Source organism: Pyrus communis, chromosome 16 (assembly GCF_963583255.1).
Source record: "Pyrus communis chromosome 16, drPyrComm1.1, whole genome shotgun sequence".
NCBI lineage: Eukaryota > Viridiplantae > Streptophyta > Magnoliopsida > Rosales > Rosaceae > Pyrus > Pyrus communis.
In genome coordinates this window covers 2,726,949-2,749,108 of record NC_084818.1, presented here as the reverse complement: position 1 = coordinate 2,749,108, position 22,160 = coordinate 2,726,949, and the positions used below count along the sequence as shown (strand labels likewise).

The window sequence follows — 22,160 nt, the reverse complement described above, 5'->3', positions numbered from 1 at the left end:
TTTTTAAAATGATTGAAAACGCTTTTAGTGGAAGTGATTAAGTGCTATTTGAAAAAAGCATATATTCCAAAAGCACTTTAAGTGCTATTTTAAAGAAATACCAGATATTTACTTAATTTTTGCAACATAAAAGAAAAAATTGGGAGGTACGTCGTGAGTTTGATTCTTAACGCTGGTAAATCACATGATGGTAGTGAAACACCTTTGCAAGTCTTTCTGGTCTTTAAAAAGATGAACTAGACGAAGTCCCTTGATGGTTTTTTTGTTTTTTAAAAATAAGAAATTAGGAAAGGTGTTGCATTGTTTATATGTGGAGCTTGAGCTTCAAGTGTTCGACGGTTAAAAACTTCTGGCACCAAGGACCAACAATACTTATGTGATTGGGTCCCATTTAAAGGTTTTAGGAAAGCAGACCCAAGTACTCGACCACTTCATCAGCAACCAGATCAACTTTGCAGCAGCGGCGCCGCCTCTCCTCCGCCGCTTCCACGTTCAGAGGCCTCTTCAGGCTTCTCCTGCGGCCGGTAGGGCGGCGGTATGTGAACTCACCCACCTGATCAAAGATTTAAGCTTTCTAGAAATTCCATCCGTTTTGGATTTTGGGATTGGTTTAACCGTGTCGTTCTTCTGATGCCGCAGATGGATAACGGAAAAGGGATTGAAGACCCAGAGAAGAAAAGGAAGAAGGAAGAAAAGGTAGTCTCTTGAAAAATTGCTTCTTTTAATGTTATAATTGCAGACCCGGATGAATAAATATGTGAATGACTGAATTTTAGAAAGAAATTAATTTCGAACTCTTTGATATATGGGCAGGCAAGAGAGAAGGAATTGAAAAAGCAGAAAGCTTTAGAGAAAGCTGCCAAGCTTCAGGTAATGATGGTGAATGTATTTTGGTATAGGTTTTCGATTCATTTTTGGTTTTGTCGAATATATTTTGTTGTGATGCGTCTGCGTGGTGTAGAACGTCAGTCCCTGAGATGACTGATAAAGGATATGGTGTTATTTGATGGTTTTAGGCACAACAAGCATCTAGTTCTTCTAAGAAGAGTGAAAAGAAGCATGTAAAGCGTTCCAACGAGGGGGAGGAGAATCCGGAGGACTTTATCGACCCAGAGACTCCATTTGGCGAGATGAAATGGATGTCGAGTCAAATGGCGAAACAGTATAGTCCAAGTGCAGTAGAGAAATCGTGAGTGTCATGTTTTCTTTTCACCACTTCTCCCAACAATTTTACTTTTTATTTATTTATTATGTTATCTATGCTTGACGATTTAGGTGGTATGGATGGTGGGAGAAGACGGGATTCTTTGTGGCAGATGCTAAGAGCTCCAAACCTCCTTTTGTCATTGTGAGTGTCATATTGCTCCATCAAATTTGTTTTTGAGTTTGCATTGACATGGATACCAATAAACAAAATAAAATTAACTCGCATATGTTACAGGTTTTGCCACCCCCCAATGTGACTGGTGCCCTTCATATTGGCCATGCTCTTACTGCTGCTGTTGAGGTGATTCCCCAGTTTGTTCTTTGGTGACTTCCAAAGTATGTTTTCTAAAAAAGAAAATAAAATTAATTGGATATAATTTTGTTATATGCAGGACACTATAATCCGTTGGCGAAGAATGTCTGGTTACAATACCTTGTGGGTGCCTGGAATGGACCATGCTGGGATAGCGACACAGGTGTTCATTTAACAATTATTGAATATTTACTATAGTTTAATTTTTGAGTATTACCAATCTAAGCAAAAGTGATTCTGCACTCCCTGCATTCCAACACTTCACACAAACTCAACAGCACCAGTTTATTATGTGGCTGGATGGGGGTCTTGTAGGGGTCATAGTTTTTAGTGCCTGATACGTAGGCTGCTCTCTGGATATAGAACTTCCGCATGAAGGATGTCGGATCTTAAATAGCAACTTTTACTCTCATACATGTCTGATGTCCTCAAGGGCGCGTTCTTTCAAAATTAAGCCGTAGTCAGGAGTGGTGTTTTATATTTTATCTTATTCTCAGTGGTGTAGCTTTTCATAACAGAAAAAAACAACTAGAATGGTGTCTTTGCCAAAATCTCAAAGATCAATCAGATACATATTTGGCCTTATTAAGCTTGTGGGAGGACCAGTTAGGGTCCAGGTTTTCCTCCTAACAAAACTAGTGGACTTGAGTAAACAGCACATGATATGTTCTTTCCTATAGGTGCGGTGCTTAATAGCCCGTGCTTCATGAATTTATTAACCTTGTCATGAAAACCCTACATATGCATCTATATATATATATCTGGATTATGTTCATGTCATTTGTTATTTGTTTTCTGGATTTTAATATTTATGTGCCATTTATAGGTTGTTGTAGAAAAGAAGCTAATGCGCGAAAGGCAGTTAACCAGGCATGATATTGGTCGCGAGAAATTTGTAGCTGAAGTGAGTTTGAACTGAAACTAGCTAGTATTATATCCATTCATAATTTTGATGTTCTAAAGTTAATGGATCCATTCTTTCCTTTTCATAATTGTTGTTGGTAACTTTGGTTGTTGAAAGGTTTGGAATTGGAAAAATAAGTATGGGGGCACAATTTTACAGCAGCTACGTCGTTTGGGTGCTTCTTTGGACTGGTCCCGTGAGGTAATCAGTTGAATTCTTGATTTTTATTTATTTATTTATTTTTTTTTTTTTTGGAGCAAACAATTAGTTGTCTTGTTAAATTTCTTGTTCTCTTTATTAGACCTAGTCATGAAGCTCTCTCTCTCTTTCTCTCTCTCTCTTACGTGTGTGTGTATTATTATATGTATTACTAATTTCCTTGATTTTTTTCCCACTGTTTCCTTCTTAATTGTAGTGCTTTACAATGGATGAGAACAGATCAAAGGCTGTGACAGAGGCTTTTGTAAGGCTTCATAAGCAAGAGCTTATCTACAGGTATGCTAGGCACAGGAGCTGTGTTGTTCTAGGTTTAACATTATGTCATGGTGGATGCTAGCTTTTCTGCGTTTTGTTTGATTTCATATGTACATTTTTTTTATTTAGTTAGCCAGTTGAGGTAAGGATTGGGTGATAATACTAACGACCAATGGACTTCTCCAATCATCTACTCCTATAATTCATCCTCTCTATGTCCTTTTTTATGCACTCTGGTTTGTACACATTCTGGCTTTATTTTGCAGGGATAATCGCCTAGTGAATTGGGATTGTGTCTTGCGGACAGCAATATCTGACATAGAGGTCAGCTTTCTCCTTTTAGTGGGATACTTTCCCAAATTTTTCAGCATTATGATTTTTTTTTTGGGTCTATGTAGGTGGACTATATTGATGTAAAAGAAAGGACGTTACTAAAGGTTCCTGGATATGAGAACCCTGTTGAATTTGGCATGTTGACTTCATTTGCTTACCCTCTGGAAGAAGGTTTAGGTGAGATTGTTGTGGCCACTACTAGAGTGGAAACTATGCTCGGTGATACTGCTATTGCTGTACATCCTAATGATGAAAGGTACCGGCATCTTCATGGAAAGCATGCCATTCATCCTTTTAATGGAAGAAGGATTCGTATAATATGTGATGCAATTCTCGTTGATCCAGAATTTGGGACTGGTGCTGTGAAGGTAAATTTAACGTATAAGTTGTGAAAGATTATGTTAAATTTATTTTCTGGTTTATGTTTCAGGTTATAAAGATTTGTCGATCTTTCTCTTTTGCCTCATGCAGATTACACCGGCCCATGATCCTAATGACTTTGATGTTGGAAAGCGCCATAATCTTGAATTTATCAACGTCTTTACTGATGATGGAAAAATAAATCAGGATGGTGGAGAATTTGTAGGGATGCCACGTTTCAAAGCCCGAGAGGCAGTGACTGAAGCGTTAAAGAAGAAGGTATCTGTTTACAGTACTGCATGTTTACCTTACGTATAGATGGTGATTAAAAAAAAAATTAATTCTAATTATCAACGTAGTGTATCATATTCCTATGCAATTGTTAAATGCTTACCGAGTAGATGAATATATTGGTTGTTAGTGGGGACTTCCTGGGCTGACTGCAGTAACACCTTTAACACTATCACTGCCACCTCCTCCCACACTTCTTTAATATCGTTTTCAAGTTGATACTCCTCCAAAAAAATGTCTTATGAAATGAAATTGTTTGCATCCCCATAATTCCAGACACTTCGCACAATTTAATATACCCTACTTGTAATAATGTCACTTGTCAGCATTCCCAGTTTTGTGTTACACGTGCATCAATCTTCCTAGTTGTTGGAGGGTACAGTCTGTTTGAATTCATTTCGGTTTACAATTTTATAGATGGTTCACTGACCCTATTCTCCTTGCATTTAGGGCCTCTTTAGAGATGCTAAGGCCAATGAGATGCGCCTTGGAATTTGCTCTAGAAGTCAAGATGTTGTGGAGCCCATGATAAAGCCCCAATGGTATGTTAAATGCAGTGGTATGGGAAAAGAAGCCCTTCATGCTGCCATAAATGATGAGAACAGGAAACTTGAGATCATCCCGAAACAGTATACTGCTGATTGGAAGAGGTGTGGTTTTTTTCTTTCTTTGCCTTACTTTTTGGAATTTCTTGTGTATGCATTGTAAGGAATAATAAGATCATATTTCCAGAAGTTATGTTCTTTTTTAGAGCATTGCCAAGAAAATAAGTTCAGGTTTTGGACAAGTCAGTGGATGAATTCTAGTTGTAACTTGTGTCTTTGCAATTTATATAAATGGAATTCTGAACATAAAGGCTAAAATTTGTACTTAGTTCTGGTCTCAATTGTACAGATGGCTTGAGAACATTCGTGATTGGTGCATTTCAAGGCAACTCTGGTGGGGTCACCGTGTTCCTGCGTGGTATGTTGTTTATGATGGTGATAATCCAGACAATTTTGGAGCATCAGATGAGCGCTGGGTTGTTGCAAGAAATGAAGAAGAGGCCAAAGGACATGCCAGTCAAAAATATGAGGGGAAATTTCAATTGATACAGGATCCTGATGTGCTTGACACGTGGTTTTCCGCCGGTCTCTTCCCATTGTCTGTGTTAGGCTGGCCTGATGATACAGAAGATCTGAAGGTGTTTTATCCTACTTCAGTTCTTGAAACTGGTCATGACATTCTCTTTTTCTGGGTTGCTCGTATGGTAATGCTTGGAAATACATTGGGTGGCAACGTACCTTTTACAAAGGTGCGAACTTTTTTTACATTATTTATGTAATGGCTTTCTGTGTGTGTTGCATATTGCCTAAATTATTATTTCCAGTTGCTTGACAATGAAACAAGAGCATGTTATACTTAACATTACTGAGTGTTTTTCTACTTGGTAAAAGCTTGAAGGAAAAGAAATTTTGTGGAATCCTACTACATTGTTATTACCAGATTCCCAGTTTACATGTTTATATGTACACGAGCTTGTTAAAATGTCCAGTGGGCATTTGTTAGAGACACGTGACTTTTTCACCATCTTAATTTTTGCAAAAATCGTTCTGAGCATGCAAAGATGGTTTTGATTTTACATTATAGTTTGATTAGTGAAGTGACAGGTGGAATTTGGTCGCTTTGCAGGTCTATTTGCACCCGATGATTCGTGATGCACATGGGCGTAAAATGTCTAAGTCCTTGGGGAATGTCATTGATCCTCTTGAAGTAATAAATGGTATTACCCTTGAAGGTCTGCATCAGAGGCTTTTAGAGGGAAATTTGGATCCCAAGGAATTGACTGTAGCCAAAGAAGGGCAAGTAAAGGACTTTCCCAAGGGTATTGAAGAATGCGGTGCTGATGCTCTTCGTTTTGCTCTTGTCTCTTACACTTCTCAGGTTAGGATTTTATCGTTATATTTCTGGCAGGTAATGGTTTTCTACCATGGATCTAGTAATCTATCTGATTGTCTTTTCTTGTCTTTTCAGTCAGATAAGATAAATCTGGACATCCAAAGGGTTGTGGGTTATCGTCAATGGTGCAATAAACTGTGGAATGCAGTACGATTTGCTATGAGCAGGCTTGGGGATGATTTTGTGCCACCCTCAGATGTAAATCCAGATGTGCTTCCATTTAGTTGCCAGTGGATACTCTCAGTACTAAATAAAGTCATATCCAAAGCTGTTTTGTCGTTGGAAGCGTACGACTTCTCAGATGCAGCCACTGCAGTGTATGCTTGGTGGCAGTACCACTTGTGCGATGTCTTTATTGAAGCTATCAAGCCGTACTTTTCTGGCAACGATCCAAAGTATGAGTCTGAAAGGGGATTTGCACAAGCCACACTATGGTTATGTCTTGACAATGGTCTGCGGTTGCTTCATCCGTTTATGCCATTCGTCACAGAAGAACTGTGGCAGCGCCTTCCATCACCAAAGGATCGCAAGAGGCCAGCCTCAATTATGATATGCGAATATCCTTCCACTCTAGAGGTTGGTTGGTTAGGTGTTTTTTTTTTTCCAAACATAAATTGGATGATCCTGACCAGCCCAAAGCTAGAGGCAAATGATCATGCAAAAAGTATGCTTGCATCATTGTTCTTCTTAGGCCATAATGGATTACTCATGGGAATGGTGGTTTTCATTATGACCCTGTACATTTGGGATAATGTTGCGGAGACGATTATAGTATGTGTAAGTAACCATCTTTCTAACTTGTCATTTATACAGTGCTGGACAAATGAAAGGGCAGAGACCGAGATGAATCTTATAGATTCTGTTGTGAAATCTCTCCGTTCACTTGCAAAAGAAAGTCGTGAAAGGTATATCTTGTCAGTGCAGTGTGAAATATTTTGATTTGTCATGTTGTGAATTGATCTAATTAGTGTTTTTTTCTTTCAGGCGACCAGCTTCTGTGCTTTGTCGAACACCATTAGATAGGGAAATAATATGCAGCCACCAACTGGAGATTGAAACTCTCGCCAATTTGTCATCTTTGACGGTAAGTCATGCGTTGTTTAAAAAACCTGCTCTAGCAACAGAACGAGGCAACAAAATTACAGGACCGACTGCTTTTTGACTGACCATTGCTTTATGCAAATTCAGTTAATATATTTCTTATCCCTTCAGGTAATCAACGAGAATGATGCTGCTCCAACTGGATGTGTGGTAGGTGTTGTAAACGAAAACCTTTCTGTGTATCTCAAGCTTCAAGGAAGCCGTTCATTAGAAGCCGACCTTGAAAAGATCCGGAAGAAGATGGAAGACATTACATTGTAAGCTTTGCGGTTGAATTTACTTGGTGACTGAAAGCTCAGATTACACTTTAACTCCCTCCAGGTTTTGATTGCTGACAGCTGTTTTTATTAACTTGCAGGCAAAAGGAGAAGCTATCGAAGGCGATGCATGTAGCTGGCTACAAAGAAAAGGTCCCGGAGAAGATTCAGAAAGCCAACGCAGACAAGCTTGAATCACTCGAGAAGGAAAAAATGTCTCTCGAAGAAGCAAGCCAGCATATGGAAGCACAGATATCGAGCAACGAACACTAGTGACTTCCAATTTGAAATTGGACCAAGAAATATTTATTCGTATTACATTACTCGCGTACTATTAGATAATTTACTGAGATTTTGTCGCCGTTATTGAATAATTAGTTCAAAAGTAATTTTTCTCAATTATATTATAAATTTACACACGATACATCTTTGTGGTACATATATTTGACTTTTATCTTTCTTCTTTTCTTCCTATACGTGCTTCAGTACTAGTCAAAATTTTGTACGGAGAAAAAGCACTTCTACAAGCCAAAGATCACTACAAAATAGTTTCTCACAGAAGCTGCTTTTTTGCGTTCTGGAGAGTAGAGACTACGCTGAAAAGAGATCAAATGGAAAAACTCCATAATGGTACGTCACCATAAACATCCACGTCATCATAAACACACACGTCATGATCGTCACTGTAATGAGGTGGAGGCAGTAGCATTCCTTCCGCCATATTTGCCAGCAGTCCCGGCATCCCAAAAACCGCTTCCTCATCCAGAAAATGCACTTGTTGCTCCGACGCTGACGTGCACTCCGAGGGAGCCACCGCAGAAGCACCACAAGCCTCATCCGACTCTTCCACCGGCCGAAACTGTTCTGCTGCTTCCGCCGCGGCAGTTTGAATGTCCTTCGCGTTGGCGGAGGCCGGGACTGGCAGCCGCCACGCAGAGTCGGCAAAGTTGAGGCAAGCCGACCTCCCCCTCAGTGCAATGGCCGCCACATCATGAGCGCGCGCGGCCATTTCGGCTGTGGGAAAAGTTCCCAGCCAAATCCTTGTCTTTTTGTTGGGCTCCCGCACCTCGCACACCCACTTGCCGGAGTTCCTCCTCCGGACACCGCGGTACACAGGGTGCCTTGTCTCTTTAAACTTCTTCCGTCCAGCCTGCTTCTTCGGGTAAGTGGACGCCAGCAGGATCTCCTCGTCCGACAAATTCATGAACATGGGGCGAGCACTGTTGGAGTCAGAAGCGGACGATTCCGGCTGCGGGTCCACGTAGTAATGAGAGAAAGCATCCATTTCTAGGTACGAGAGTGTAGAGTTCGTTTAACACAAACGATGCTGAAGCAAACGAGAATCAAACTCAAAACTTCAAACGCTTAAACGACCTCTTAACTAATTAAACTACAAGCGATTCAAGCTTTATAGTTGGAAAAGTCGCAAGTGTGGACAATCTAGTACTTTGCAGTTTTGGAGTTGGAAACCTAGTACTGATGAAAAATTGTGGATAATCTCAGATTGTTTGTTCTGGTTATGTACTTTTTTTTTATGAGTAGATTTGGTTTGGATATATATAAAGTGTGATGTGAGTACAAAAAGGTGACTGGGCAAATAAAAACGCGAACACGGAGCCAGGCTGGGCAGGCATGGAATCCACGGAGTAATTGCAGGACTGGGTGCCGTTTAGGGGATATTAAACCAATAAACCCGACAGCTGTCGTAGGATTGTATCCCCTACTCCTTTTTTTCCAAGTTGAGGGCGTGGATTTTAGTTTTGTTTGTGTGTGCCAAGTGTGTGGATTCTGAGTTTTGACTGGTTTTTAATATTGAAGTGAATGAATCTTGTTGCTTTCAAGGTCAAAGGTTGGCCTCACTCACTCATTACGCAATCCACATGAATATAATATATATATATATATGTGTATTTATACTTTGACTCATTTTAGTATTTTTGGAAGCTTCAAATTTTACTTTCACACCTGCTGCACTGTATATAAACAGCTTCGTCAGATCAACTTGTTTCTTTCTTCACCTTTTTATATCGACTTGTTTCTTTCTTTACCTTTTTATATCAACTTGTTTCTTTCTTTATCTCTTTATTTGGTCATTTCATATAAGGATGTTGACTTATTTTTAGTTACGCTTCCTGGAGTTCGATTTTAATTTCATTATGTTCTCTGTTACTCAAAAATCATTACTTTACTTCTTAAAACTTAATGTTCGCTCAATTTTGCCACTTGAAACTCACTTTTGATTCTATTTTGCCCCTTGAAACTTGAAAGTCGTATTTATAAAACTCACAATTTGCTTTAGATTGCCTTAGATCTGTTAATTTCTTATGTGAGTTTGATTTAGATGCGCTAGGCTAATCATTTTATTTTTTATTTTTTTATCTCTTCAATGTCTTTTAAATTTAATATTCTCTTATTCTTGAATGTTAATGTATAATGGACATTTGTAATCAAATTTATTGCACATGTGTCATAGTCTTATTAGGTGTTGGTCTCACATATGTTTAGAGGCGACTTATAAGTTTTAGGGAGAACAAAGAGTTCACAAGTAAAAGTGAAACGAATTTTGAATTTCAAGAAGTAAAGTGATGACTTTTGAGTTGTAAAAAGTGAAATGAAATCAAAATGGAGTTCCACTTTCAGGTGGCGTAGCTAAAAATAAGCGATATTTATCATTAACTTTTCACTTTCACCAAGTAAAAAGAAAATATATCTTTTGGGGTCCAAGAAAATACTTCAATAAAGAAAAAGACCAACTTAGGGCTGAAAAAAAAAATACAAAAAACAAAATATGTGAACTCGACCCAAAATGTCCCAAACTTCACCCAAAAAAAGTCGAAATTGAAAAAATCCTAATAATTCAGAATGGGAATCGGGCCGTCATATTATTAATATGTTGTTTAATTCCAAAGCGAACCGAAAATTAATATATATTTTATTATTTTTATTGTATAATATATATAAGAAATTTCTGTGACCGTTTAATTTGGTTGAGACTGAATCCAAGAAGAGAGAAGCCAGTGGGAAGCTACTGCTAGTGTACTGCAGATCACATGAAGACAAGAGGCGGCGATGACGTGGCGAGAAGGGCAAACCTTTCTGAAATGACGTCAGACAGTCTCCAAAACAGGGTTGACGGTTAATAAGTTAACTGAAAAAAATGCTTTTCGAATTAATTGAATGTTTATTTAGTTGCTAAGATTACAGAGGAAATCCGGTGGCCTTCCCGCGTTAGGTTGACGCGTGAGCCACGTGCCTCATTAGTCTGTCTCCCCCAAAGACAATACCATCTGGTCCGGTCCGCACCCAGAGATTTTCTTAAACTTAATCTTATCCTTGAAACATGTTTTGGGACCTACCTTCTTTCTTCTGATAATTTAAGTTGGAAGTGGGAAAGGAAAGTGAGGATGTCAATTTCGGAACTGGACCAGCTAAGGATTAGGATTCTCATGAGCAGCCTATCTGAGGTATTAATACTTGATCCAACGGCTATAATTATTATAACTTTTAGAGGGGTCCTCTGTTTAGAACCTTTTAATCAAATTTTAACGGTCCGGATGGGCTGCTCAGGAGAGGATCCAGTTCCGTCAATTTCTAGGAGATTTTCTTTCTTCTAGTATCGTTTTAATTCTTTTCCTCATGTGGTTTTATCTTACAAAAACTCGATTATACTCAATCATATGACATGCACGAACGTTAAACAGCTTGATATGTGGCCTAAAAATTTAAAGGCTGTAATATTATAGTTAACAATCAAAGATCACTTGTGTACTGAGATGGTCCAGCCTTCCTCATCGATCATTTTTCAAACTTTTATTTTTAACTCATTAGTTAGCTTTTGGCCACTATATACCGGTGCATACTATAAAGTTAATCGTTTGAGTTGTGGGCAACTAAAGATAACTAAGTATGTTCTCTCAAAATTTCCACATGGAGCCCATGCAACCCGTACCTATGCTTCGTCCTTGCTTTTTGATCAATTTATCTTCTGCCATTTTTTTTATCAAGTTAATCAGTCGGTTTCTAACTACTATATTGCGGTTCATAGTATAAATTAGGGCATCGTCAAATGGGTGGAAAATTAAGGCCACGAGCCCAGTTAGGGTTTGGGGTTTCCGATATCAACTTGGACTCATTAAAGTATTACTATCTATAGAGTTGGTCCTACCATCTTTTCCCATATTGATAAGGGGGTGCATCATGAATGACGTACTTATAAGTCAAGGGTCGGTTTTTCTTCTTTGGGCCGTCAACTAGTTTCTAGATGGATACAGAGGAGTTGATCAAGGGTTTGAACTCGGAAGTTTTTCTTGACTTAATTCAAGTTTGATTTTGTTGGTTGATTCAGTTAAAGTCGGTTTGTGGAGATAGGCCTGGTTGCCTTGTAGCGCATCTAGATGGAATGGTGCTTTATGGGTAGTGCTTTTAACTCAAATTTTTTTTATTTCGTGCGCACTTTTTATTTATCTTGATTGTTGTTTTTAGTTTTAGTTATATAATTTAATATATACGAAACTAAAAGAGTGTGTTAAAAATCATTTTCCATACTTTACATGCATATAGGCTATATCGAAAATTTTGAAAATATGCTTTTCTCTAATGCAACGGAGATTTAGGACTCAAATATAAGATTAGAGTCTAAAGATGTGTTTAATCATCTCCATTACACCGGAGACTTACAACTTATATTTGGGTTTCTAATCAAATGAGACTCAAAGTTGGGAGAGAATATGTGATTTGAGTCCAGTGGAGCCCATGCTAATAAGGAAAAAGTTGTTCATAAAAATAAAAAAAAAAATTGTGTTTTAAATTCAATCATCTTTAGTACACATGCTCAAGTAGTCAAATTAAACTCCAATGCTTTCCCCTCTGATGTAAAACATTCAAATCCAAAATTTCAAAATACAATAATATATGTCTAAGAATATAAGTCCTTGCATTGGACAAAAGAATTAAAAACTTCAAAATATAAGAAAATAGGTTTAGAATTTGAATCTTTGCATTAGAGATGCTTTTAAAGCCTCAAAAATATTTCGACGAAGCTATTTTGTTTCTTTACCCTCCCTTAAAGACTTAAACTAACCTCATAATTTTCTTTGCCTAGTTTCTATTGCTTGAGACTCCCTTGAAAACAACCTGAGCCCAACCCTCTAGTAAATATTGTTCAAAAAACAGAAACCCCCTGTAAATATGATAAAAAATAAATGAATATAACACTAGAGACAAGAGCGATAACTCAACAAGCACTCAAGGTAGATTCGAATTGTTCTCAAGAGAGGGCTCAAATTGGTCTCTATGGCTCAACAAGCACTTAAGGTAGATTCGAGTTGTCCTCAAGAGGGCTCAAATTGTTCTCTATGGGGCCTTGAGCAATGTAAACTTGCAAAAAGTTTGAATACTACTAAAAGTATTGGGCCATTTGTATCTTCTTACAGTTATCAAGGTCAATACTGTAACCTCGAGGACGTATCACAAATCACGGATACTGAACTATGTCTTAAAGAACCATCCCCAACTAAGTGGTGTGATCACTGATCACCCGTCCATTCGAGGGTGATCATCAGGATTCACGAGTACGTCGACCACTGAAATGTATAGATCAACTGGACTTTAGCGCTCTTTTCCTTCGAGCCAATCAGCCGACGTGGAGAGACTCCAAACCCAATCAACATTCACTTGACTACTTGAGAGATTGAGTGCTCCTTTTATTCTTGACTAAAATTAGAAAGAGAGGTAGGGTTCGTTAACTTTTTTTTTCTTTTCTTATAACTTTTGTAGCCACTTTAGCAACAGTTGTCTCGTCCCCCAAGATTCGTAGTACTCTCTGGTTTTTTCAAGAAATGAATCATCTCCAGATCTCTTCCTTCAAATTCAATATAGTCAACTAATCCGAATCTTTAAAATTTGATCCAACGGTTACAAATAGGAGCTCACTTTAAACGTTATAATAATTTTAGCCGTTGGATCAAATTTCAAAGGTTCAAATTAATTGACTATGTGGATTAGGAGGAAGAGATCCGAAAAGGATTCCCTTAACTTTTTTCATATAACTTTTTGCAGCCACTTTAGCAACAGTGGTGTCCCAAGTTTTGAGAGCAACTTTGTTACTGCATAATTGCGTCTTCAAATTTATATGATGCAAATTTTTTTACATATAATATTAAATTAGTGATACACGACGTCATGATAGTAGTGTATACGTCATACTTAGTAAGTTTGCATATAATTAAGGTTATAAAAGATGTTAGGCACTGGTCGGGCGACGGACTAGGCAGGGTTCAGTGGATTCCAAATTTGAGAGAGAATATACTATTTGAGTCCAATGGAGCCCATGCTAATAAGGAAAATGTTATTCATAAAGAAAATAAAAATAAAAATTTATGTTTTAAGTTCAGTCATCTTCGATACACATGCTCAAGTAATCAAATTAAACTCCAATGCTTTCCCCTCTAATGTAAAAAATTCAAATCTGAAATTTCAAAATACAATAATATATGTCTAAGAATATAAGTCCTTGCATTGGACAAAAGAATTACAAACTTCAAATATAAGAAAATAGGTTTAGAATTTGAATCTTTGCATTAGAGATGCTTTTAAAGCCTCAAAAATATTGCAGCCAAGCTACTTGTTAAAAACTTTGTTTCTTTGCCCTCCCTAGAAAACAACTTGAGCCCAACCCTCTAGTAAATATTGTTCAAAAATAAAAAAGAAACCCCCTAGTAAATACAATAAAAAATAAATGAATATAACACTAAAGATAAGAGCGATAACTCAACAAACATTCAAGATAGATTCAAATTGTTCTCAAGAGAGGGCTCAAATTGGTCTCTATGGCTCAACAAGCACTTGAGGTAGATTCGAGTTGTCCTCAAGAGGGCTCAAATTGTTCTCTATGGCTCAACAAGCACTTGAGGTAGATTCGAGTTGTGGCCTTGAGCAATGTAGACTTGCAAAAAGTTCGAATACTACTAAAAGTATAGGGCCATTTGTATCTTCTTACAGTTATCAAGGTCAATACTGTAACATTGCGGACGTACAGAACTTCTTGAGCCAATCAGCCGACATGGAGAGGCTCCATACATTCACTTGACTACTCGAGAGATTGAGTGCTCCTTTTATTCTTGACTAAAATTAGAAAGAGAGGTAGAGTTCGTAAACTTCTACTTATTTTCTTGTTACTTTTGTAGCCGCTTTAGCAACGGTTGTCTCGTCCCCCAAGATTCGTAGTACTTTTTTTAGGAAAGGAATTATTTCTGGATTCTTTCCTCTAAATTCACATAGTCGACTAATTTGGATCCTTAAAATTTGATCAAACGGTTACAAATAAGAGCCCATTTTAAAAGTTCTAAAAGATACTAGGCGTTAGTCAGGCGGCTGGCTAGGCAGGATCTAGGCGGGTGCCTAGGCGGACTAGGCGAATTTAATTAAATCGATTATATTTTGTGTAAATAAGTGTTTGTTTATACTTAAAATATATATAATTTCATTATAATCTACAAAATAAAATGACATATATATTATGAGCTATTTAAACATAATGAAAACATGGGGAACAATCATATAATGTGTGTTCATTTAAGTATTCAGCAAGACTCTTATAATTTATTGGAAAAAATAAAAATGTAAAATAAAAGTTATCTATTTTGTAAGTGAGTCGCAACTTAGGCAGGTCTGAGTGGGTTAGGCGGTCTAGGTGGGTGCCTCAATAGGTCTAGGCACTTTTTCTTAACTTTCGAACGCTTAGATTTTAATCGAGACAGTAGTCAGTCGTCTAGTGCCTAGGTGACGCTAGGTGGGAAGTTTTAGAACAGTGCATATAATACGCATATTAAGCATGTAAGTATGTACTTTTTAAGAGAGATTATATCCACACACTCAAATTACTTCCCACACGTTTTTAAATTTTTTTAATATTTTAATATTTTTCTATCAAGCGTAAGTGGTGTGTAGAGGATTTGGATCCCATTCGGATCCAAATTGTGCAGATCTTATGGATTCTTACATCTTAACCGTTTATCGTATATCGTGCGGTTATAAATTATTTTGAATTTTAAATATAAAATTCAATTAGTACTTAATAAAAACTGACCGCACGATGTACGATGAACGGCTAGGATGTGAGGATTCGGAGAGGATCCTCATCCGTGTGTAGAATATAGAAAAAAAAAAAAAATGTGAGGGAAGTAGTTTGAGTGTGTTAATATAATCTCTCATTTTTAGAATACTTCCGTGTTCCATACATATTTTAATAATTTGTTAAATTGCACTGTTTTTAACTCTCCAACGTACACACACGTATTATATATGTACATACGTGCTTTTCATGTTTAATATACGTTATATTTTTGGATAATACAAACAAAGTTCACCTTATTTATACGTATTTTTTAATATATTATTGAAGAATTAGAAATTATTACATATTTTAAATAATTAAATTTAAAATTTTAAAAATAGCCCAAATTTCAAGAATATTGTTTTTAGCAAAATTATCAAATAATACACATTTTTTTACCAACTATAAGATCCGAACTGTGTAAATCTTCCCTCAATATATTTTTTTTCGGTAAATCTCAGTTTACTACTCTCAAGTTTCGTGGTTTTCAATATTTGGTCCATGAAGTTTTTTTCATCCCAGAATCATACCTAAAATGTTAATTTTGAGACAGTCTCATATATCTGTTAGTTTGAATGTTAAATCAACTGTTAATTGATGATGTGACGCTTAGATAGACAATAATTAGACGTCACGTATCAATATAGAGCCCACGTAAATATTAAAAAATTTAAAAAAAAAAAAAAAAAAAAAATCTGGCGTTCACCCCCTCCCTCCCGACCCCCTTCCTCCTTCTCCCTCACTTCTCTTCCTTGCACCCATCCTCGCTGTACACCCACCCATTCCCCTTCTTCTCCCTTTCTTCTCTCCAATCCAGATCAAAGCATGCAATTTTACAGAGAAAAATCACAGAAAAATAATGGTAGCCAAATTAAAATTAAAAATCCAGTTGGGTGAATAACAGCTTCATAAGAAAAATCACATATCCAGATTAAAGTATGCAACTTTACAAAGAAAATTAACAAAATTAAAGAAATAAAACAGCTCAAACCCACTAACAAATGCACACACAAGTTATAGATCCAAAACCCAATTAAATGCTAGATGCAAAAAGGAAGAAATTATGGAGGAGCTCACGAATTGCTTGCGAGAGAGAAGGCGGTTGGTCATGAACTTCTTGGTACGGATGGTGACTGCCTTGTCCGCCATGGTTGGTTTTGATTCGACCGGAAGATACCTAGTCCACACGGAGCTCTCCCACCCCTCCTTCCTTCCAACTTTCGCATCTTCGTTTCCATACGGTACCTCTCTCTCTCCCTCTTTTTCTCGTTTTCTCTGTTGACTTGGTGTTTCTTTGTAAGAAGAGAAGCAGATCTAGGGTTTCGTAATCGAAAATTGGAGCCAGTGTCGGTGGCGATTTGGTAATTTTGTGTGTATACCATTGTGATTGCTGCAGTTTTGAGCTGCTTTGCACCTGAAAAATCTGAAATTTGGATAATGAGGTACGAATTTGAATGTGGGCATTTATGGTATGTATTTTTTGTGATTTTTACTGGAAATTGATTGATAGTGTTGCGGCGGAGCTTTCTGGGTTTCTGAATTTTGAGGTTCGGGTTAGGAATCGGAGGGAGGGGTGGAAGAGCTCCGTGTGGACTGCAGAGGAGAGAAGGGAGGGGGAAACAGGGGAATGGGTGGGTGTGCGGGGAGGATGGGTGTAGGAAAGAGAAGGTAGGGAGAAGGAGGAAGGGGGTCGGGAGGGGGTGAACGCCAGAATTTTTGCAATTTTTTAATATTCACGTAACTCCTCTAGAAGAAGAAGAAAATAAAAAAAATAAAAATAAAAATCTACGGCAACCCCTTCTCTAAAGAGAAGAAAGAAAGAAGAAGAAAGAAAAAATAAAATAAAATAAAATAAAAAAATTAAAATTCCACTTGGATCCGATACGTGAGTCCAGTCATTATCTATATGGGCACCACGTTATCACTTAACGGAAGAATTAACTGTTTGACTAACGGGTATGAGACTTTTCTAAAATTTACATTTTAAGCATGATTCTGGAACGAAAAAAATTTGATGTACTAAATATTGAAAATCACGTAGTAAACGGATATTTATTATATTTTTTTTAATATAATTTTTATAGCCACTTTAGGAACAGTAGTCGTCCTCCAGACCAGATCAATTGCATCTGTCCACTATTGGATACCATCCGACACCGTCAGCAACTTTTTAAAGCGGCTTTCGGCAGGGTGTCGTTAAGTTTTAACCTACAGCATCTTTTGGACCTAATGGATTGTCGGATCATTTTTGTGACGGTTTTAAAAAAATTTTAATTATATTCGTTCATTGTATATAGTGTGATTATAAATTATTATAAATTTTTTATCTAAAATTAAATATAAATTGTACCTAATAAAAATTAAATGTATAATATATAATGAACGAATGTGATAAAAGAATTTTTGAAATACCCACAATGAAAACCCTACAAGAATTCCTCTCCTCTTTCAGACCGCCACTTTTTCATACCTTACTTTTTAACACTTTAATTTGATCGACATTTTATGTCGAGAAATAGAAAGACAATCTTCTGTCTGCCTGAAAAAGTTCCCATGTCATCATTTTTCACTGTTTTGAGTGAAATTTGCGCTAATTAAAATGCTGGATTAGGATGCAAATACGCCCTTAATTAATAGTGCATTTTGGTCATGTAGCGCATTATAGGAACATCGCATGTGTGATCACTGATCACCGAAACTAGTGTTCCTAATAAAATACGAGTTATATGGACAATATAACTGGTTTAGCCAACTCTCATCGTTTGTTTAAGATAGGTATATATATGAGAAATTTTAATGATATTTTTTTAAAAATAAGACTCTTCATGAATTCTCTGTTATCTCATATTTTAGCACAATGTTTTATGATGTTGACATGAAAACTGACGTTAAACTGTGAAGTGACAAAGAGTTCATATGACGAGTCCCACTTTTTCAGAAGTCTTCTTAGTATTTTTCATATATATATATATATATATATATATATATATATAAAGTTGGGCAAGAGGTTAAAACCGTGCGCTCCTAGATGTTTATTGGTTTGGTTTAATTATATCACAACCAGAAAGGATGCAGCTCCAGGCTCAGAGATAGATCAAGTCAGAGATGCAAGAGGAGTCTCATTGTTTAAGGGAAAGGAAAGCATCATTAATAATCTGCGTGGATACATTTGGAGGTAACGCAGTAAGCTTTCTGTAAATAGAAAATGATTCTCTCTATACTTACATGCATATATATGTATGTATGTATATCTGGCCTGTGAGTAATACATGAAACTGATCGTATCTTTTGTCCGATAATTAGAAGATCATCGGAGAGAGCCTGGACTCTGCTCCGGAAGGAATATTATTGCTATATATTTCTTGGGTTGTATCAAATGCATTCTTATCTTTTGGTTAATATTAATTATATATCTTTCTCCTATAGCAGAGGCTAGTGGTTACTTTGTTATCTTTCAAGCTAATTTGTGAGAGTTCAACATAATAAGATCCATACTTCGTTCCCAAACTTTTATCCTTACTTGTCCACCAGCAGATTTCGGCAGATTCGGCATGCAAATGGCCATTTCTTATTGATGACTTCTCTCTTTCATTTGAAATGTAAAAGTTTGAATCTTTTTTTTTATACATTCTCCCACATATTTTTCTCTTGAAAATGAGAACTAAAAACTAAATCCAGAACAGACCCTTATTTTTGTATGTCAGTTCTGGCCAAGCATGCCACGGATGTCGGTTACTTTACATTGTTAGGCATGAAAATCTATTGATTAGTCCCCTCTAACATGCTATAGACTGCTGTTATATCCGCATCTCTTTAGAGCCATTTTCTAGTAGTGGCAGCAGCATATAATATGAATGGTGTTATACATATATGGTGTTATACATATATTTATTTTTACTTTTTACACATTTTTATTAATGTGTTTTTTAATTTTTTTCAATCATTTGATCCGATATTCGTAAATTAAGAATAATGTATGAAAAGTAAAAAGAGTTATCCTCTCCTAATCTAAGGATGAGGATCCTCCTGACCAAAGAGTGTGGGCCGTTAGATGAAAATCCAACAGCTACAAATAAGGAGGTCCCTTTAAAGTTATAATAATTATAATCGTTGGATTTTCATCCAACGGCTCATATTTCTTGATCAGAAGGATCCTCATCCTTAGATCACGAAATGATCCTGATCCCTCATCTTGTACCTCCGTCAGTGTAAATAATAAGTTTTTATGTTAAAGTCTGCCACCAAATACCTACCTAGCTACATCCGTAAGACTAGTACAATGTAGTACATATACGCGCAAGGGATAATAACTTCTCTTCTCCTCATTTATATTGCTGATGCTGATCTGAAAACCAAACCCAATTTTCAATCGCAATTCCGGGTACCAAGTGTCTCTATAATATTTATCTAATTACTAATATGGTATGCACATGTTTACTTGATAAGAATTAGAATTGGAATCATTTTGATGTTTGCACATGACAACAATTTCACTTCTTAACTTCTCTACATGTTTACTGACACATATGAAATAAAAAAGTGCGAGTATACCCTAAAAATCCATAATAAAATATCTAGAAATTATGATCCCCTTCCTTACTTCCATCTATTTCCTGTTTTTGGTCAAATACTTCATCTATTTCTAAATCTCTAATTCCTTCCTTTTCCCATTTCCATTAAGTAAGCATGTCCATGCCCTCACCTCTTAACTTTCTCATGTGTTATAAACATGGAATCAGAAAACCGTTAGTTTCCTATTAAAATCCTGATCATACCTAAAAACAAAGCAAAAAAATCAGATGAACTAGGGGACTAGTTGATTCTGCTCCTCTTCCTTCTCTTATTTTTAAGCTATCCCTTGGATAAAGTTAGGGTTCCACAATTAAAACCAATTGGCTATATAGAGAGTCGCTTAATTTACTTATAAGCTAGCTCATGCAAAGTCTATTCTTTGATTAATGTGTGATTAATTCTCAACATCTCTTTCTTTATTTCTCCTAATTAAACCCTATCATTAATGAATCCAATCACCAAAAATAGTAATTGAGAATTGTTTATGTAATTTTGGTAATGCATAGTGTATTTATATGATCATATGATATGCCCTAAATCTTGGGCACAAATTTTGCCTCTTGTTTAGCAACTTTGACTTATAACCAAGACCTAAACGTTCAGGTGCTAATCACAAATCCAAAAAGGAAAGTAGCGCATTCAGGAGCATTTCATGCCATCAATCAACATGTACACAACTCAAAGAAACAGCAAACTAGTATATGCAATGCAACTAGTTAGTTGTGATCATCTGATAGTAGTAGAAAAATCCATCACCTAATAACCATTAATTTCCCAGAGCTAGTAATTATAAAAGCTTTAACACAATACTAATCAGCTGCAAGAACGAAAGACAGCAGTACATGTGATGAAGCAGCTAAACTAAAATAATTCCAACAAAAACACACAAAAATAACTAATTAATTAATATATTGCGATTCGTGAATCATACCCTTAATCACTGATGATATCCGTTACAATGCAAGCATTGATTTCGCTTATTATTTCCTGAGTCCGAATGATGATACAAATAGTGAGCCCAGATACTGAAAATCTGATTAAATAATTAATTAATAGTTCCAAAGATTTTCTCCGTCGGAATTTTCAGGCGAATTGTCGGAAGAGATCCTCGGCGGACTCACCAGCATTCCCTCCGCCATGTCCACCAGCAGATTCGGCATATTCAAAAGCGCCTCCTCATCCATAAACTCCTCCTCCTGCTGGCCCACCACCCCACCAACACCCTCATTATCAACACCACCCGGCTCTGATCTCCCTCTCTCCCTCTCCCGGGGAACTAACATATTTGCCCTCGACTGTGCTGCCCTCGCGGCCGCAGATCGTATGTCACTCGCGGCGGAGGAAGCCGGTATCGGGTACGTAAGAATCGAGTTGGGGAAGTTTAAGGGAGTATTTGGCCCTTTCAGCGCGATCGCCGCCACGTCGTACGCAGCCGCCGCCATCTCCGGCTCAGGGTAAGTGCCAAGCCATATCCTTGTAGTCTTACGTGGCTCCCGAATCTCGGACACCCATTTCCCGCTCCGACACCGGATTCCCCGGTAGACCGTATGCCCCCTCGGCGAGCCTGATGTCGAGCCTCCCGATGGGGACCAAACGCCCAGTCTCGGGGATGAGGAGGAGGAGGAATCGTCAGGTAGGGTTGATGTGGGAGGGTTAGGAGGAGTCGGAGGAATTTGTATAAAGGGATTGGGATTGGAGGTTGTAGTTGGTTGGTCAACTGGGGTTTTGGGCACGTTGCTATACGGATTGGCCATAAGGTATAATCTACATACAATTTTTATGTGCATGTATGTATTTATATATATGTGAATTCATGACCAAATGCATGCCACGATATAAATATTAATGAATTGTAACGGATATGTGAGATGATCATCCTATTTATACGTGAAAAATGGGGGATTGTTTTGTTTTTGTAAGAAGCGTGGGAAAATCGCGGAGCTTTTGCTGGCTTTTTAAATCTTTTTGTGTGACTAAATAGGACTAATAATCATGATTAAGATTTAAGAATGAATACTTTATGAGCGAGAGATGGTGTTGAAATGGAGAGATTTTTTTAGTATGACGGGTACACGAGGTGATACACCATTTGTTATTATGTAAATGATGCGATATGTGTGTTAAAATGTTAATAGTCTAAAAAATAAAATTTTCTACCACTTACGTCAAAATAGGTTATGTATCACTTATACTTCCATCATAATAAAAAATTACAGAGGGAACACGTATTAAGCCCTGAAGCAGTCTCCCATAGCAGCTGGAGATTAGCTGTTGTCGACCTGGTCATTTGATCAAGAT

General features: G+C 37.1%; 3 protein-coding genes across 4 annotated transcripts; 1 reads left to right on the top strand and 2 right to left on the bottom strand.

Moving 5' to 3' along the window:
• The first annotated feature begins 314 nt into the window (after positions 1–314).
• Positions 315–7,636, top strand: LOC137719967 (valine--tRNA ligase, mitochondrial 1-like). Of its 2 annotated transcripts, XM_068458950.1 has the most exons (21): positions 315–535; positions 640–696; positions 814–870; positions 1,017–1,189; positions 1,276–1,348; positions 1,442–1,507; positions 1,599–1,682; positions 2,346–2,423; positions 2,541–2,624; positions 2,839–2,918; positions 3,164–3,221; positions 3,296–3,598; positions 3,702–3,869; positions 4,332–4,531; positions 4,776–5,175; positions 5,553–5,804; positions 5,895–6,395; positions 6,633–6,724; positions 6,804–6,903; positions 7,032–7,177; positions 7,279–7,636. In XM_068458950.1, the coding sequence occupies exons 2-21, from the start codon at positions 640–642 to the stop codon at positions 7,448–7,450; spliced, it is 3,144 nt and encodes a 1,047-aa protein (XP_068315051.1). In that variant the 5' UTR covers positions 315–535; the 3' UTR covers positions 7,451–7,636. The 2 variants fall into 2 exon arrangements, with proteins under 2 accessions (XP_068315051.1, XP_068315050.1); XM_068458949.1 differs by lacking the exon at positions 315–535 and having other exon boundaries at positions 631–696.
• Positions 7,637–7,780: 144 nt separating this feature from the next.
• On the bottom strand, positions 7,781–8,727 carry LOC137719968 (dehydration-responsive element-binding protein 1A-like). Its single transcript, XM_068458951.1, has one exon. It carries the CDS (start codon positions 8,460–8,462, stop codon positions 7,785–7,787), a length of 678 nt encoding a protein of 225 aa, XP_068315052.1. The 5' UTR covers positions 8,463–8,727; the 3' UTR covers positions 7,781–7,784.
• Positions 8,728–20,345: 11,618 nt separating this feature from the next.
• LOC137721426 (ethylene-responsive transcription factor ERF027-like) lies at positions 20,346–21,696 on the bottom strand. Its single transcript, XM_068460517.1, has one exon. It carries the CDS (start codon positions 21,647–21,649, stop codon positions 20,912–20,914), a length of 738 nt encoding a protein of 245 aa, XP_068316618.1. The 5' UTR covers positions 21,650–21,696; the 3' UTR covers positions 20,346–20,911.
• Between the last annotated feature and the right edge of the window lie 464 nt (positions 21,697–22,160).

Excerpts from the sequence above, each read along its gene's own strand:
- LOC137721426 (XM_068460517.1), bottom strand. The coding sequence starts at position 21,649 with ATGCACATAAAAATTGTATGTAGATTATACCTTATGGCCAATCCGTAT.
- LOC137719967 (XM_068458949.1), top strand. The coding sequence starts at position 631 with ATGCCGCAGATGGATAACGGAAAAGGGATTGAAGACCCAGAGAAGAAA. Across the intron at positions 1,349-1,441 it reads CCAAACCTCCTTTTGTCATT|GTTTTGCCACCCCCCAATGT; the intron begins GTGAGTGTCATA and ends CATATGTTACAG. Across the intron at positions 2,919-3,163 it reads AAGCAAGAGCTTATCTACAG|GGATAATCGCCTAGTGAATT; the intron begins GTATGCTAGGCA and ends TTTATTTTGCAG.
- LOC137719968 (XM_068458951.1), bottom strand. The coding sequence starts at position 8,462 with ATGGATGCTTTCTCTCATTACTACGTGGACCCGCAGCCGGAATCGTCC.